General features: G+C 41.6%; 2 protein-coding genes across 3 annotated transcripts; both read right to left on the bottom strand.

The window, feature by feature from the left end:
• Positions 1-2,611: 2,611 nt before the first annotated feature.
• Positions 2,612-4,959, bottom strand: gbx1 (gastrulation brain homeobox 1). The gene is made up of 2 exons (XM_029725356.1): positions 4,295-4,959; positions 2,612-3,767 (listed from the first exon to the last, which is right to left on the bottom strand). Exons 1-2 carry the CDS (start codon positions 4,740-4,742, stop codon positions 3,253-3,255), a joined length of 963 nt encoding a protein of 320 aa, XP_029581216.1. The 5' UTR covers positions 4,743-4,959; the 3' UTR covers positions 2,612-3,252.
• Positions 4,960-7,213: 2,254 nt separating this feature from the next.
• Positions 7,214-14,807, bottom strand: asb10 (ankyrin repeat and SOCS box containing 10). 2 transcript variants are annotated; one of them, XM_029725354.1, is made up of 7 exons: positions 14,248-14,807; positions 12,211-12,478; positions 10,625-10,850; positions 10,306-10,488; positions 10,071-10,166; positions 8,610-8,723; positions 7,214-8,516 (listed from the first exon to the last, which is right to left on the bottom strand). In XM_029725354.1, exons 1-7 carry the CDS (start codon positions 14,804-14,806, stop codon positions 8,331-8,333), a joined length of 1,632 nt encoding a protein of 543 aa, XP_029581214.1. In that variant the 5' UTR covers position 14,807; the 3' UTR covers positions 7,214-8,330. The 2 variants fall into 2 exon arrangements, with proteins under 2 accessions (XP_029581214.1, XP_029581215.1); XM_029725355.1 differs by having other exon boundaries at positions 12,211-12,424.
• Positions 14,808-16,931: the final 2,124 nt, after the last annotated feature.

The following is a 16,931-nucleotide window of genomic DNA, read 5'->3' as shown; positions in this document are numbered from 1 at the left end:
AAAACGACCCTGGGTTGAGAGAGAAAACTAGAAAAGCAGACATAGGATATCCGAGGAATTGGGTGAGCCTATACAAATTGTACATCATAACCCTCTGGTAACAATACATCTATTGGGCTTTGTTTTCGTGTCATTTTGTGCCAGGTAGCCTAGTGGTTAGCGCGTTGGACCAGTAGCCGAAAGGTTGCAAGATCGAATCCCCGAGCTGACAAGGTAAAAATATGTCGTTCTGCCCCTGAACAAGGCAGTTTAACCCACGGCCTAGGCCTCAATGACGGCCTAGGAACACTAGGCCGTCATTGAAAATAAGAATTTGTTCTTAACTGACTTGCCTAGTTAAATAAAGGTGCAAAAAAATTATTTAACATTTCAAAGAGTCATTTGACAGAGTAAATGATAGTTTTGTCATATGATGATGCATGTTGCATGATGACATCCACTGTTTTTGCCTAGTTTGAATAGCTCTAGCTCACTGTAACGTTGTGTACAGTATGTCCCACTGGGCACACACTGGTTGAATCAACGTTGTTTTCACGTAATTTTTATGAAATTACGTTGAACCAACGTGGAATAGACGTCCGTGCCCAGTGGGCTATGTCATTGCCTCCCCGCGAGTCTCAAGCACGAGAAGCATGAGACTCAAAAAACATTCACTCTCGACCCACAACAGATTTGAAGTCTCTTCAACAGCTCTGGCAGATTTTAAGTCGATAATTAATTAGGCAACTTTTAGTTAATTGTTTTAACAGTAGGCTATAAATGTATTCTATTTGATTTAAATATTGTCATCTGATCTGTTTACCTTTCCGTGATAGGCTACCTAATCATTGTCGTGATGATTGAGATGACTTCAATGTGACAGCAGCAGCAAAAATGCAAAAACAGGTGTCGCTAATTAGCTTCATTTCTTGACTCGATTCAAATGTCGCGCTTGATAACTTCGTTGACATGTGGATCAGTTATTCAAGACCCTACCTGAGATCACATCTGGGGGAAATCTATTATAGCCTAAAGTTTTTCAAACCAACCCATATCTTGGATATGCTTTTTTGCGCACCTGTAAATACTGTAACAACCACAGTAGCCTAAATGTAGCCTAAAATTAATCGTTTTTTTACAGGTATGCCTACACCTGTAAAAAATAATTAATAGCTTTTTTTTATTCTCCTTGTTCCTTTCTTAGGATTGAAATTGATGGACATTTACGAACTCGGATATCAAATGAATTACTTATACATCAAAATAAGTTGAACTTTTCTCTGTATTTATGAGTTGAGACTTGCTGGCATAAATAACACACACACACACACACACACACACACACACACACACACACACACACACACACACACACACACACACACACACATACACACACACACACACACACACACACACACACACACACACACACACACACACACACACACACACACACACACACACACAGTCTTGTACAACTAATCTTGTGGGGACACACAATTCAGTGTCATTCAAAGTCATATTTTCCCTAACCCCTAACCCTAAGCCTAACCCTAACCCTAACCTTAACCCAAAAACCTTAACCCTAACCCTAATTCTAACCCTAACACTATTTCTAACGCTAACCCTAAACCCCCTAGAAATAGCATTTGACCTTGTGGGGACAAACAAAATGTCCCCAGTTGGTCCATTTTTGTTTGTTTGTTTACTATTCTTGTGGGGACTTCTGGTCCCCACCAGTATAGTTAAACACATCCACATACATCCACACACACACACACACACACACACACACACACACACACACACACACACACACACACACACACACACACACACACACACAGACAGTGTTCACTCTCTCTGGTCTGGTCTCGTCCTCTCTTACAGTGATTGATGTTGAAGTTCATTACGACGTGTAGAATATGACCGTTCTAATGGGGATCCATCACTCCACCTTGAGACAACATGGCCCCCCAAAGAGAGATAAATGACTGCTGCTTCCAGTCACAAAACCCTGTTCTCTCCCTTTATTCTCTCTTGACTGCTTAATAAGAACCTTCATTCTAATGTAGCTATCATCAACGCCTATACGGAGAACTGCTGGACTTTGCATATAGGTGAAGCTGCATATCATTTCATATTCCTCCCTTTAGTATCAATCGTCCACTTATTTAGCCAATATTCTTTCAAGACCTACAATATACAGTATCGTTACATTGCAAACTAACCCAGGCCCAGTGTGCAAAAATGTATTCAGATTAATGCTGGCTAGATATTACAGGTGTGCAATATAGAATTGTAATTTAGTTACAAGCTTACTATTCGAAATCAATAACATCTGATTATTAAAGCCTATAAAGTGGCATTGCAATCGAGTTGTTATTTTGAATATGTAACGTTATGTCTTATAATTTATGCTATTGTTGCAATTAGTCATATGGTGTTATGATCAATTATCAATTATAGTATTATTAGGTGTTGTTGTATTTGTTTATTGTTATAGTTCATGTTTTAGTACGCTATTAAAATACACTGTCATGTAATAGCCTAGTGATATTATACTTCATGAATGAGAGGCAAATATATTCTATAGACAGAGAGATCACTGATCATTTTCTGAGAGCAGACAGAGGCTATACACAGCACAAATCACCATCTCTAAAGCTATAGCTTAACCAGCAAAAATAATGCATTTAGATATATACATTTAATATAAATGGATTTATTAAGTCAATATACTTTACAGTATTTCTTTGTTTGGTTATTTATTTTCCTTCACCTCTTTTTTTCCACAAACAGCTGGCGAATACAGTTCCTACAGTGGCCTACCAAAATGAAAACGTTGTAAGGTACATGCAACATGTGATAAACAAAACGGTACCAAATACGAGAAGTTTCAAATAGCTTCACCGAATGAGTAAAGCACATGCAGATAATAAACAGAACATTTATAGGCCCTAGCTAGATATAAATATTTTAGAAAAGAATTTTTACAATCTCATTTCATAGTGCATGTCTGTGTCACCCGACACATATAATATTTACAAATTAACAAAACAATAAATAAAATATGAGATCGGCCTAATTTGACAAATGAATTAATCTGCGGAGAGAAAAACATATTATCCTTAGTTGTCCAGTTGATAGGACATGTCTCTTGATGTAAAGTAATCTCGCTGACCACAATGTCATCCAGTTTTTGTGCTTCATGCATTTAACAACCCATAACTTTATTTTGTCAAAATGAGTTTAGGCCAGTATAGTTCGTCATGGCCTTGTTTGCTCTATCTGTTGGTGCTGACTCCTCACCGCAAACCTGTTGACGTGCACTGGGATTGGGACCACAATTTTGGGGTTTCTCACAGGCTCTCCAGACCTGTTATTGACGTTGCCAGCTTTGATTCTTTTCCATTTGGCCCTACGATTCTGGAACCAAATCTTGACCTGCACCTCGCTCAATTTAAGTGCGTGTGCTATTTGAGAGCGTTCGGTAAGCGAAAGGTACTTTTTACAATGAAATTCCTTCTCAAGTTCAAGTAGCTGCTCGCTTGTAAAAGCTGTTCGTCTCCTCCTGCTCTTTCCCACTGAGCTTCCCGGTGGTAGAGCTTCCTGAGACCCGGGTTTTAGTTTACTCTTTTGGGATAACGCACCACAGTTGTTCCCATCGGAGACGCTTTCGTTTTCGCTGTCAACGGCAGAGCTGTCCTCTCTGTCACTGCAAGCTGTGTCCGCTGATTTGAGGTCCAACTTCTCATCGTCTGAGCTGTACAATTTAGTCTCACCTAAAACGTGCAAAAGAAGAAAGAAAACATACATTAGAATCAATTAGTTTGATCCTATACAAGTTTACCCCACAAATGTAGGTTAAATTAATGCAAGTAAACATTATAAATACAGAGACACTGTCTTGGCCACATATGCCTCTAAAATGAAAATGGAATAGGCCGGTTTGGAGTTTTATTTCTGCTATATTTTTGTCAAAGGAAATGAGTAGGCCTATTACCATTCATAACAACCCTATGAATTAACGTGATATTACATAGCCTACCTATAGGCTAAGTTAAGATTGTCAGTGATTAAGAAATAGATTAGAAAACAGTGTTTCACTAACTTGAGTTTGGCTAATCTATTCGAGTTATTGCACATTTCAAAATGGTGGTTTGTTATGAAACTATGCGTTTGTGGAGATTTCGTAAACCTCTGGGAATTAGATTAGATCCAACTTCTAATTTGGATGCCGCTTGCGCGTTTTACCCAATAGATCTCAACTTGCGTATGGACAGAACAGGGACACAGGCAGTGAGCTTACCCGGTATAGTTTGAAAAGTTTCCGAGAAGTTGAGTAAATCCGACCCCTTGTCCCTTCCATGGAGATCATCTGAGTGGGGGCTCTCCTGTCTCCTCGTTCCAGGGTCGGCACTTAACCGAGGTCCGGGGAGCTCTTGGGGAGGATAGAAACTATCCGGCGGATCGGAGAAACTTGGCAGTGTTGTGGTGAGAGCCACCATGGACGGCATCCCCTGTCCCAAACTCGCACAGAATGTGTTGGTAAGACGTCCAGCGAAAGATGCCAACGGCGCCAAAGGAGGTATGCCAGATGGTAAATGTGAATGAGATAAAGATTGAGGAATCATTAAGGGTCTGTATGGCATAAACATCGGGTAGCCCGTGTAGAGCAGGTGTCCCGGGCGAGGTTGCGGAGTTCCTATCAAGGAGTCAATCGAAAACGCCGTCCCTTGGCCGCCCGGTCTTTGCATTGCGAAGAAAATTGTGACTATCTTTATCGAAAACTCAGGCGCTCCTTCTTTCCCTCAACAAATAGCCAAACCTTAGATTCGATGGTCGAGTGAAGTTAAATGTCCCTTCGCTTTGATATTATCCGGTGGACTAACCAGCTTCTCCGTAACGTCCTCAAGCTTATTGCGACCTGTCGCTTTCTTGTTTTGTGCCCACTCCCTATACCTCTATTTGTCACACACTGAGACATAAACACACACGCTCTACCCCTCTCCCTCTCCCCCTGCCTTCACATCTCTCTCTCTCTCTCTCTCTCTCTCGCTCTCGCTCTCTCTCTCTCTCTCTCTCTCTCTCTCGCTCTCTCTCTCGCTCTCTCTTTCACACGCACACACACGCACGCACACACACAGAGAGAGGGAGAGCTAGAGAGGAATGAAAGGGGGTGTTACCCTGGGGACTCATCCATCTTCCTCAAATTACGCTTCATTTCCTTATTCAGCTTCTGACTTTTTGGTTGCCTTGAGAGGCGATAGTTTCCCAGTGGATACCGAATAGACGGGTCGCCCCCCTCCCCAGCCCTCCACCACCTTTGCCCGGTCCACATTGACTGGAAGCGTCGTGAGAGACTGCCTCAGCCCTTCCCCTTCTATAATCGTTGACCACACCAACCCAATCAGCTATTATTAATTTTGATTGATGATAAGTAATTACTTTGGATTCAAGGTACGACATAAAACAACGGTGCTTTTGTTGAAATGTTGGGACGGATGGCATCGGAGTGGGGAGGGAGGAGAGGCAGATGTTTTTCCTCTCTTGAGAGAGAAAAGCTTTTCTATTCTCCCGGGGTAAAACAATGCGGTTGGCCGTAGAAAAGTGCGGTAACAATTATTCCCCGGAGAGAGATATTCTGTGCAAAATTAGATTCGGATTAAATACATTCATGTAAGGTCAACGGCAATTTTTGAACGAGGCTGCGCAGTTTTGAAAAGTGGCATTTGGAGACATTTAAATTTTATTCGATTCAAAATACAATATGTTATTAAAGTGTTGGAGGCTATGGCAGTACCATTAAAATAGTGGTCTATGTAAACCATTTAGCATGTTTAAAATAGGCCTAATTTGAGAATGCATCCTAAACGAATTGCCAATAAAATATAGAATAGTTAGGCTACAATTACGCGTCGTTAATGCGCGCTTTCAGGGTTTTGGCCACTCATTTTCTATATGCTTATAAGTCTCTATTAAAATCAAAATGTGTAATGAGGAAAAATCACTTTTCTCTTTTCTTTTAAGTGTTGATTTAATCGGAGATAATTTTACCGTTTAAATGTCAATCCGTGATGATGATTAGCCCCTATTGAGTCCTGGGGACGCGCTTGGCACTCCAACTGGCCGTCTGATTGCACGAAGACATAAACATATCACCAACCGACTCTGATTAGCAATGGAGGGCCAAGGGATGCTAATTATTCTTATAATTGCAAATGACTCATTCAGCAGCACCTACCTTTGATCTATTGAAACCAGATAGCTTTCCTCTCCCTCGCTCCTCTCTCCCTTTTTTTTTTAGAGTGGACTCACTTCTGATTGTATAGTCTACAATCAGAATCTCCCCATACCCTATTGAACAGATATAACACATTTCTCTCAGATATGTGATACTTTCTGCATTTATATCCATTGTATTTATTATTGGTTTATTTTATGAGTCAGGAATCTGAAGTTTATTTGATCAGCTACATTTATTATCAGGCTATTTTAATAGTAATAATATTATTATAGCCTAGTTGCTAGTATATGTCAATAACAACTGGGTGATGGACTTTCCTTGGAGCTTTAACATGAACCTATATTAGTGTCGCGTTTATTCAAGTTCTAACGTATTGCTAATATATCATTTATTTCAAAATTGTATTATTTTTCGTTGCAAGTTTACATTCTTTTGATGTGGGCTTGTAGGTCCTCGTGGGCTAAGCACATTGAAGAGCGTAGCTAGCTGAAGTGCCTCAATGTGGCAGGTCCATTACCCAAGTCAGCGTCTCGTCTCCGTGTCACCACCCTCTGTCACGCAGGCCATTCTCCCCAAGCCGGGTGGTTGGTATTTAAAAGGATGCTACTTCTTTCGATCCTATACAATCACACAACTGGACCTCACCACATAATTATCAACTGGAAAACGCCTAAAACACCTAAGTGGTTTTACTACGACATTTCTGTGATTTAATTCAATCACAAAATAATGTAAAACTACTAAGCTTACATTGCATTATATTAAATTCATGTTATTTTATTATTTTTTTGTTTGTTATCCATTCAATTGTTGTCGATCCCACTATTTGCTAGATTAAAAAACATCGATCGACCTTGTTGGTAATTTTGAACACAAAAGCTTAGTGCTTATTCAAGAGTCCTGATTTATGTCCATCACTAACGTGTTGTATTTGACTGAAACTTTTTGTAATATCAGATAACCACAGAGTCTTTACATAACAGTCTCTCAGATTTATTCTCATGAACTCTTAATAAACGAATTATAAATGCATTTAATAATTTCCAAAATTACTAGTCTAATGCCAGTGAAATAAAATAGGCTTCTAAATAATTTAGCCTAATTAAAATATTCTGTCAAATATTCGGACAAATATTCGGACATAAAGGAAATTAGTTATAAGCTATAAACATGCATCACATACATTTGTTCATTTAGGACTTATTTAATTTAAAAAGTAGCAGTAATTCTCTACCAAATACTTACTATATATCCATAAAATCATATTGACATTGATCATACATTTTTGATATTTTTTTGTTTGTCATTTAGCAGACGCTCTTATCCAGAGTGATTTACAGTTAGTGCATTCATCTTAAGATAGCTAGGTGGGACAATCTCCATTACATGACAAGGTGCTTAGCTAAACAATAGTCTTCTATTTTTCTCTGAAGTCAGATTAATTTGGGAAAAAATCTCAATATCAAAATATGTTAACGATGTCCTTGTACTCCTTCAATGTAAGATTACTTTACGTATATACATTTCAGTGCCATTGATAGCACTATAAATTAAAAAGGTTACACGTGATGTTTCTTTAACAAATAAAATAGAAAAAAAAAACAAGGAAGCCAGCCATCCAATAAAGTAAGTCTCATTTGTCATTTGAAGACCACAGCACCCCCTTGTGGTGACTCAGATTAACAAGGTTCTGCTGTAACGCAAAATACATTTTAATTGTCAACGAAAATAGTAATAAAATGAATACAATCAATTGTAAACACACAAATTATGTCTAAAACGTGTTTTGTCATATGCTGTTGTCGATAAAGGTGTCCATTTACTGAACACTACTCACACTGCAATCTGGAGGATAATGAATCCAGGAGCGGTACTACTTACTGTAGTCCCACCATCTGTAGGTCTACGAAGATGATCCTCCTTCTGTGTCACTCTGCAAAAACTAATATTGTCACAGACAGACTGAATTCCTAGTGTTTGTCCTGAGTGTACATACAACACAGAGCTCTATAGTGCTGGGCATTCTAACCATATCATACCATGTATCACCATATATTTAGTGTTTCGGGCTTATATACATCCTGACTCTATCTCTGACTCAGTGGACATAGTCTCTGAACTCCAGCAGCAGGAAGTTTTTGATGAAGGTGGGCAGGTCTAGCTGTGGCACCACCTTGTGCACGCGCCCGTCTAGGTAGTTCCTGAACTTCCATCGAGCCAGGTGCTGTAGGGAGCGAGGGGTCTGCTGCAGGGAGAAGACAGATTCATAGAACCCCTTGTGTTCCTGGAGGGAGAGATACACAAAACACTCAGACCGTTGGAGTCATATTATATCAGCATAGAATACCGTAGAATCACTATGATTCTAGAAACTTACCTTAAACATCTCAGGTGAAACAGCCTCCACCCAGTCATCTGTGACCTTGAGGCGGTCGTACGCATTCAGAAGAACCTCAATGGTGCGTGGGGAGACACAGCAATACTTTAGCACCTGAAAATACATCATTGTATCATGAATACCACGTTGCTTAAAACTAGAAACCAGACGGGCTCTGTTTGCACAAGAAGTTCAATTCTGATATTTTTTCCCCCACTAATTGGCCATTAGACCAATCAGATAAGCTTTGAAAAAGATCTGATGTGAAAAGATCTGATCTGATTGGTAAGAGGACCAATTAGTGGACAAAAGATCAGAATTGGGCTGCCTTTGTAAACACAGCCATGGTTATGGATACTTGGTCATGTTAAGGAAATAAACGATAGCCTATCATTTTTCTAGCCTATTTTCTAGCCTAAAACCTTACCCTTCCAGGTGCAAATTAAATATTCCCAATTGTATAATTGCAAAGGGAACAATTGCCTGCATACATTTTTATATTTTGTAACCAATTCTCATTTTTGTGATCTCCTAAGAAACCAAAATGAAAAATGTTGGATTTAGGAGGTTGTGACTTATGACTCATCAATAGAATATAAGAAATAAACTAAAGTAATTAAACACTTGGTGAGATGAACAGATTGGTCTACCCTCTGGTGGTTTACTGGAAATTATGCAATTAGTGCTAATTAATCTCCTATTAACATTCCCTAATTAGGAGTCAGGCATTTTGTTCCAGAGCACGTGGTGGGTTCAGTGAATAGTAGCAGACCTGGGTTCAAATACTCTTTACAATATTTCAAATACTTTTAAGCGGTTGCTTTAGCCTGCCTTGAGTGCCAGGTGGGTAAGGTTTGCACCGGACTTTTGAATTGGTTCCATCGTTTCAACAGGCAAGCAACAATCAAGTATTTCAAATGATATCTAATATTATTTGAACCCAGGTTTGGTTCATTGAATAGAGGTAGTTTCCGTTTCTCACAGTGAGAACATTATTTCATGTTGAGGAGAGAAAGAAAGAATCCAGTGAACTGTTTTAGTGTTCATACTTCATCTGTTCTTTCTCAACTGTACATCCTGTGACAGTTATACCATTGGCTGTCTACATCAACGACAATTGAATGCTGATGATTTAATTTAATTACACTTTTATGAAACATGAACCAATCTGTTTAACCGCAGGTGATTTCTGCATAAATGTACGGTATACACAATCACGAACACTTGAATGACTGATTGAATGCACAGCGAGATTACACAATACAAAACATGTTCAAGATGTACTGCCAGGTTCTTCACATCTTTTTTTGTTTTACTCCTACTCCTAACATAAAAACACTATTCCTTCCCTAGTGCCTGTGCTCTTCACTAAATAATATGAATATCATTAATAAGAAAAGATTACAAGGCCCTAAGCAGTTGCTTTTTCCGCTTACAGTAGCGGTTGTTTCTGGCTCTTACCTCGGGCAGTGCTCCAGGCCACACCCTGATGGAGCCGTGATTGAGCAGAGAGCGGACTACTCTCTCTGGCTTGTGCTCCGCCTTGTAGGCCACCACCTTCAGAGGACCACAATGGAAATAAGTTGGAAACCAGTTTTCCTGATTTATCCTCAATCATGTTAAATGCAGTGTATCTACATGTGTGGCTGAATGTTTTTTTTTATATGTCAAATAAATCAGATTAAAAAAAAAACACCTTGAGGACGTTTTGCATGGGGGCGTTTCCACTGTAACACATGGTGTTGACGCAGGCTCCGTGGGCCAGAAGACGATCCACCACGTCCGGGTTGACGTTCTTACAGGCCATGTGGAGCGGGGACTGTTTGTCCTGGTCCTCTGTGTTGACGTCAGCTCCCGTCGCCAGCAGCAGCTCACATACCTGGAGGACAGGACACACAGAAGGGCTATACACACTACAGAGCCGAACCAAGGCGAGCCAAACCAAGCTGTACTGAACATTACTAACCCCAAATGACAACATTAAACAAATAACACAATAATGAATTAACTCACACCTTGGTGTAGCGTTCCAGATCGTCCTTCTCCTGTGGTTGTGAGCAAGCGGCGTTGAGTGGCGTGAGACCATCATCATTCCGCTTCTCCAGGGCGGCGCCGTAGTGCAGGTACAGCTCCGTGTGACCCGGGAGCCCGTTCTGTGCCGCTACATGTAACGGCGTGTTATCCTCGTTGAGGCTCCGCCCATTGATTGCAGCGCCAAACTGGAGCAGGTGTTTGGCGCACCTGTACATCCAATTACAGAGAAGGGCCGTTGGGAAATAGAATTGAAAATGAATGTAATAATATTCATTTTGATCCCTATTACCTTAACCCAGCTACATGTCCACACCCTGGTTCAACCTTTACCCTGGCCATTACCCTAACCCTAGCTTCATGTCCACATCCTGGTTCAACCTTTACCCTGGCCATTACCCTAACCCTAGCTTCATGTCCACATCCTGGTTCAACCTTTACCCTGGCCATTACCCTAACCCTAGCTTCATGTCCACATCCTGGTTCAACCTTTACCCTGGCCATTACCCTAACCCTAGCTTCATGTCCACACCCTGGTTCAACCTTTACCCTGGCCATTACCCTAACCCTAGCTTCATGTCCACATCCTGGTTCAACCTTTACCCTGGCCATTACCCTAACCCTAGCTTCATGTCCACATCCTGGTTCAACCTTTACCCTGGCCATTACCCTAACCCTAGCTTCATGTCCACATCCTGGTTCAACCTTTACCCTGGCCATTACCCTAACCCTAGCTTCATGTCCACATCCTGGTTCAACCTTTACCCTGGCCATTACCCTAACCCTAGCTTCATGTCCACACCCTGGTTCAACCTTTACCCTGGCCAATGGTGTTATGTGATATTTTGTATGGCCCATAAAACCCTGCAGCCACTGCCGGGTGGCGCAGCAGCCAAATAACTTCTGTGTCACATGTAACAAGCTCACTCGTGCTCAATCACTTTCATGCTACCTAACCCCTTAGACTGGACAATGGAACTGCTTACAGACAAGAACACACAGTTGCTATGTTTGTGACTGACCACCTAGCCACAAGAGAATACCATTGGACAGGTGTGTGGATGGAAAATCAAGCACATGACTAATACGTTGGCTTCCTGCTGGAATGTTTCTGAAGTAAGTGGTGGACTGTATCTATAAATAAAGGTTCAACCTTTACCCTGGCCATTACTCTAACCCTAGCTTCATGTCCACATCCTGGTTCAACCTTTACCCTGGCCATTACTCTAACCCTAGCTTCATGTCCACATCCTGGTTCAACCTTTACCCTGGCCATTACTCTAACCCTAGCTTCATGTCCACATCCTGGTTCAACCTTTACCCTGGCCATTACCCTAACCCTAGCTTCATGTCCACTCCGGTCAAACCCTAGCCCAAGCCTCAACCACAACCCCAATCCTAAACCTATTTTCATGTCCATATGCCGGATTCAACCCTAACCATAGCCTGAACCACAACCCTAACCCTAGCTTCATAGTCACATCCTGGTTAAACCCTAACCCTTAACCACAATTCTAACCCTAACCCAGCCATGTCTTAGAGCAATAAAATTGGTTGGTACAGTACTTACACTAGGGACTCAGGACTGGTGCACATGTGCAAGGGCATGAGCCCATCTTCACTGACAGCGTTGGAGTTGGCACCATGGGACAGCAGCAATTTTACACACTGGGGCTGGCCATTCTGGCAGGCCTCATGGAGGGCAGTGGTGCCCCCAGGGGCCAGGTCTACGCTGGCCCCGCGCTGCAGCAGGTGCCTCAGGCAGTCAACAAACCCCCGGCCTGCTGTAATGTGGAGTGGGGTTGTCAGCTGCTGCTCATAGGTCAGAGACCACAGTCCTGGAGAAGAAGAACAGCGTCGTGTCCTTAAGGCATGCAACAAAAAAACGTTTTAAAACGTCTCGCAATGGAAAAGGAAAACAAGCATTTGTTATTGGATAAGTCCAGGCAGTCCCTCGCTGTTTTGTTCCTTTTGGTGGCTAATGAACCCCCTGCGAACAGGTTATTTCAAACAAAGGCATTGACCTACTCAGGGTTCTATAGTGGTGCCTGAAGTTCTTCCACTCCTCAATGTTGCTAGTGTCATAGATGGCATCGATGAGGTCTTCACACTCAGGTTCGTCCATGATGCTAATAAGGGTCAGGTCATCCCCCACCAAAAGACAGTTCCAGAATTGAAGAACATAACCTGTGGCTTGGGCCGTAGCGATCACATCATTGCGGTAGCGCTTTGGAGGCATTTATGCAATGCAGGTTGAGTCCGCGCTCAAGTGGTAATAAGAGTAACAGCTGACTGGTCCGATTTTGTTTGTTTTTTCTTTGTAGCGGTAACGGCGGTTTCTCTCTCCTGAGGTAAATGTTGGGCTGTTCTGAAGCTTGTTTGTCCACAGGGGGCTATTTCGGGGAGGCACGACGGCAATGGTGTTATGTGATATTTTGTATGGCCCATAAAACCCTGCAGCCACTGCCGGGTGGCGCAGCAGCCAAATTACTTCTGTGTCACATGTAACAAGCTCACTCGTGCTCAATCACTTTCATGCTACCTAACCCCTTAGACTGGACAATGGAACTGCTTACAGACAAGAACACACAGTTGCTATGTTTGTGACTGACCACCTAGCCACAAGAGAATACCATTGGACAGGTGTGTGGATGGAAAATCAAGCACATGACTAATACGTTGGCTTCCTGCTGGAATGTTTCTGAAGTAAGTGGTGGACTGTATCTATAAATAATGTATATAAATAATAATTTGATACTGCCATGGTTGCTAATGATCGCAGGATTACAAGCATTTAAAACAGGGCAAGGGATTTATCCAAAGGTATGATGGTTGGCTTATGGGCTTTTGAAGGTGTCTATCAGGAAAATATATACCATTTGGCATTGGTACAATGTTCAGACTACAATGTAATTATCTAATTAAGCTTATTAAACAAATTCACTCCATTCTGAAATGGGTCCTTTTTTTTACGCACAAAATGATTTTGTATTCATTTCAATAGAGACAAAGAAAACACCTCATCAACAATCACTGTCTCAAGTCTAGAGCTTAGAGACAAAGTAATTATCATCATGATGCCAGTTCCATTACCACTGATTATATACATTAATCTCTGCAATTACCTCAGACATATGTCATAATAGTGACATATAAGTCATCTGTCACCGTGTGTGACATATAACTACAATCGTTAAATGTAAAAACATTTTTTTACATATTCTAATACAGTGGTTTCCAAACTGTGGGTTGAGGGTGCCAATTCAGCCGCGCAGACTACCACGTAGACTACCGACCACACCCGTTGCCACGCCACCTGTCACGCCCACCGCTTAAGCCCCTTTTTGATCCAGAGAAATGTGTTACAAATCATTCCAGAATTATACAGTCCATTTTTTTTAAAACTGGTCACAAGAAGCCATACTCAAATCTAATGTTTTGAGGAAGACGGTGTTATTCATTTGTGTTTAACTTATTCTTCGGTCTGTGAATGTTTTTTCATCGCTTAGCCTTATGGTGGGTCTCGACTCAAAAGACACCTCAGTTGGTGGGTCACAAAGCAAAACATTTTGGGAAGCCCTTGTTCTAATAAGACCATGTTACTTACCTTCCCCCCTGGCCACCCAGCGCATGTCCCCTCCCTGGGGCTCGATGATGAGGTTCGACGTGACGCCCCTGGGGAAGAAGCGCTGCACAGCGTCCGCATCCCCAGTATAGATTGCGTTCTGGATGACCAGGTCATGGCACACAGCTGGGGGTCTAACATAGGTGCAGGACCTCGTAGGTGCAGGGCCTACCCTGTCCCTGGCCTCTTTCTTCAGCATGTAGCCGTTGAGCTGGTGGCTGGCTAGCTGCTTCTTGTACTTGTCTCTCTCCAGCATGTCCTCGTCCAGCTGGAGGGAGCGCAGGGCCATGGGGGTGAAGACGAAACTGCCTCCTCCCGACATGTTGAAATATTGGCTGACTGGCTGGCTTCTCGCTTCCCACAGTGTGAGGGTAGTCAAAGATCTGGTTGAAATTGTTCTTTCTATGTGTCTCTCTCGGCCTGTCTCTGTCCCCCTCTCTATGATTCTGTCTCTTTTTCTGACTGACTCTTTCAGTATTTCTATGTCTCTCTCTTTGTCTCTGTGTGTCTGTCTCGTGCCTACTCTCTGCCTCCCAGCCATTCAGTTGGGTTGTTTTGATATCTAATATGAGAGCCTCCCTGCAGCATGAGCAGAAGGGCTATTTTTACCATCACTCACATGGCAACTTTGCCTCCCCTGGTAATCTATAGCCAGTGTCAAGCCTGTTGCCCCTGTATTTCGACGTGTCATAAAACTGTCTCCAAACAAACCAGAAATTTCCTCAGTGTGTTATTGGAAACATCCATGATTTCAGCCACAATATCACATCTGATTTTAGAGAAAGTAAAATTGTCTGGTTCTCCTTTTGCAGGGAAAACTGCTCTGTGATTTGACAGTGGCTGGGATAATACCACATACCACAATAACATATAGGGTGAGTGTAACTCACATGAAGGTCAAGTATCTTCCTTCTCACTGGGTCTGGTGAAATCAACCCCGTAGAAACAAGCAGGGTCATCTGGTTCATTGTAGAGTAAACTATCCACTGCACTGACAAACAGATCATTTTAATCATTTGCTATATATTCTAATGACATAAGTAATATGTATTTTCAACTGACATGCAACAGACATACAGTACCAGTCAAAAGTTTGGGCACAGCTACTCATTCAAGGTTTTTTCTTAATTTTTTACTATTTTCTACATTGTAGAATAATAGTGAAGACATCAAAACTATGAAATAACACATATGGAATCATGTAGTAACCAAAAAAGTGTTTAACAAATCAAAATATATTTTATATTTGAGATTCTTTGCCTTGATAACAGCTTTGCACACTCTTGGCATTCTCTCAACCAGCTTCATGAAGTAGTCACCTGGAATGCATTTCAATTAACAGTTGTGCCTTGTTAAAGTTAATTTGGGGAATTTCTTTCCTTCTTAATGCGTTTGAGCCAATCAGTTGTGTTGTGACAAGCTAGGGGTGGTATACAGAAGATAGCCCTATATATTAAGTCCATATTATGTAAAGAACAGTTCAAATAAGCAAAGACAAATGACAGTCTATCACTACTTTAAGACATGAAGGTCAGTCAATCTGGAAAATGTCAAGAACTTAGAAAGTTTCTTCAAGTGCAGTCGCAAAAACCATCAAGCGCTATGATGAATCTGGCTCTCATGAGGACCACCATAGGAAAGGAAGACCCAGAATTACCTCTGCTGCAAAGAATAAGTTCAATACAGTTAACTACACCTCAGATTGCAGCCCAAATAAAGGCTTCACAGAGTTCAAGTAACAGACACATCCCAACATCAACTGTTCAGAGGAGACTGCTTGAATCAGGCCTCCACTACTAAAGGACACCAAAAAGAAGAAGAGACCAAGAAACAAGAGCAATGGACATTCGACCGGTGGAAATCTGTCCTTTGGTCTGATGAGTCCAAATTGGAGATTTTTGGTTCCAACCGCCGTGTCTTTGTGAGATGCAGAGTAGGTGAACAGATGATCTCTGCATGTGTGGTTCCCACCGCGAAGCATGTGATGGTTTCATGGTGATTTGTTGGTGACACTGTCAGTGATTTATTTAAAATTCAAGGCACACTTAACCAGCATGGCTACCACAGCATTCAGCAATGATACTAAATGACAGACAGGACACTGTGTATTTTCTGATGGTGTTAAGTCAGGTTTCCTTGATATTATGAAAAGAGTGCCACAGGGGTCGATTTTGGGTCCTATACTTTTTACTGTCTATATAAACAATATTGGTTTCTCTGAAAACAATTGTAACCTTCACTTGTATGTGGGCGATACTGTTGTGTATTCTGTTGCCCCTTCTATTGACCAGGCTCTATCTGATCTACATTCTGTCTTCATTGTTTAACAGAAAACCTTTATTGACCTTAAACTAGTATTGAATGTCAGTAAAACTAAGTATACACTGAGTGTACAAAACATTAAGAACACCTTCCTAATACTGAGTCCCCCCTCCCCATTCTTGATACGCACAGGAAACTGTTGAGCGTTGAAAACCCAGCAGCGTTGCAGTTCTTGACACAAACCGGTGCACCTGGCACCTACTACCATACTATGTCCAAAGGCACTTAAATCTTTTGTCTTGCCCATTCACCCTCTGAATGACACACAATGTCTCAATTTTCTCAAGGCTTAAAAATCCTTCTTTTACTCTGTCTCCTCCCCTTCATCTACACTGATTTAACAG

The sequence above is a fragment of the Salmo trutta genome, chromosome 31 (assembly GCF_901001165.1).
Source record: "Salmo trutta chromosome 31, fSalTru1.1, whole genome shotgun sequence".
NCBI classification, from domain to species: Eukaryota; Metazoa; Chordata; class Actinopteri; order Salmoniformes; family Salmonidae; genus Salmo; species Salmo trutta.
This window is presented reverse-complemented; position numbering and strand designations above follow the sequence as displayed.

Coding starts and splice junctions, on each gene's coding strand:
- gbx1 (XM_029725356.1), bottom strand. CDS start 4,742: ATGCAAAGACCGGGCGGCCAAGGGACGGCGTTTTCGATTGACTCCTTG. Junction 3,768..4,294: donor AACTTTTCAAACTATACCGG/GTAAGCTCACTG, acceptor TGCACGTTTTAG/GTGAGACTAAATTGTACAGC.
- asb10 (XM_029725354.1), bottom strand. CDS start 14,806: ATGGCTGGGAGGCAGAGAGTAGGCACGAGACAGACACACAGAGACAAA. Junction 10,489..10,624: donor ATCTGGAACGCTACACCAAG/GTGTGAGTTAAT, acceptor CCTGTCCTCCAG/GTATGTGAGCTGCTGCTGGC. Junction 8,517..8,609: donor TTTCACCTGAGATGTTTAAG/GTAAGTTTCTAG, acceptor CTCTCCCTCCAG/GAACACAAGGGGTTCTATGA.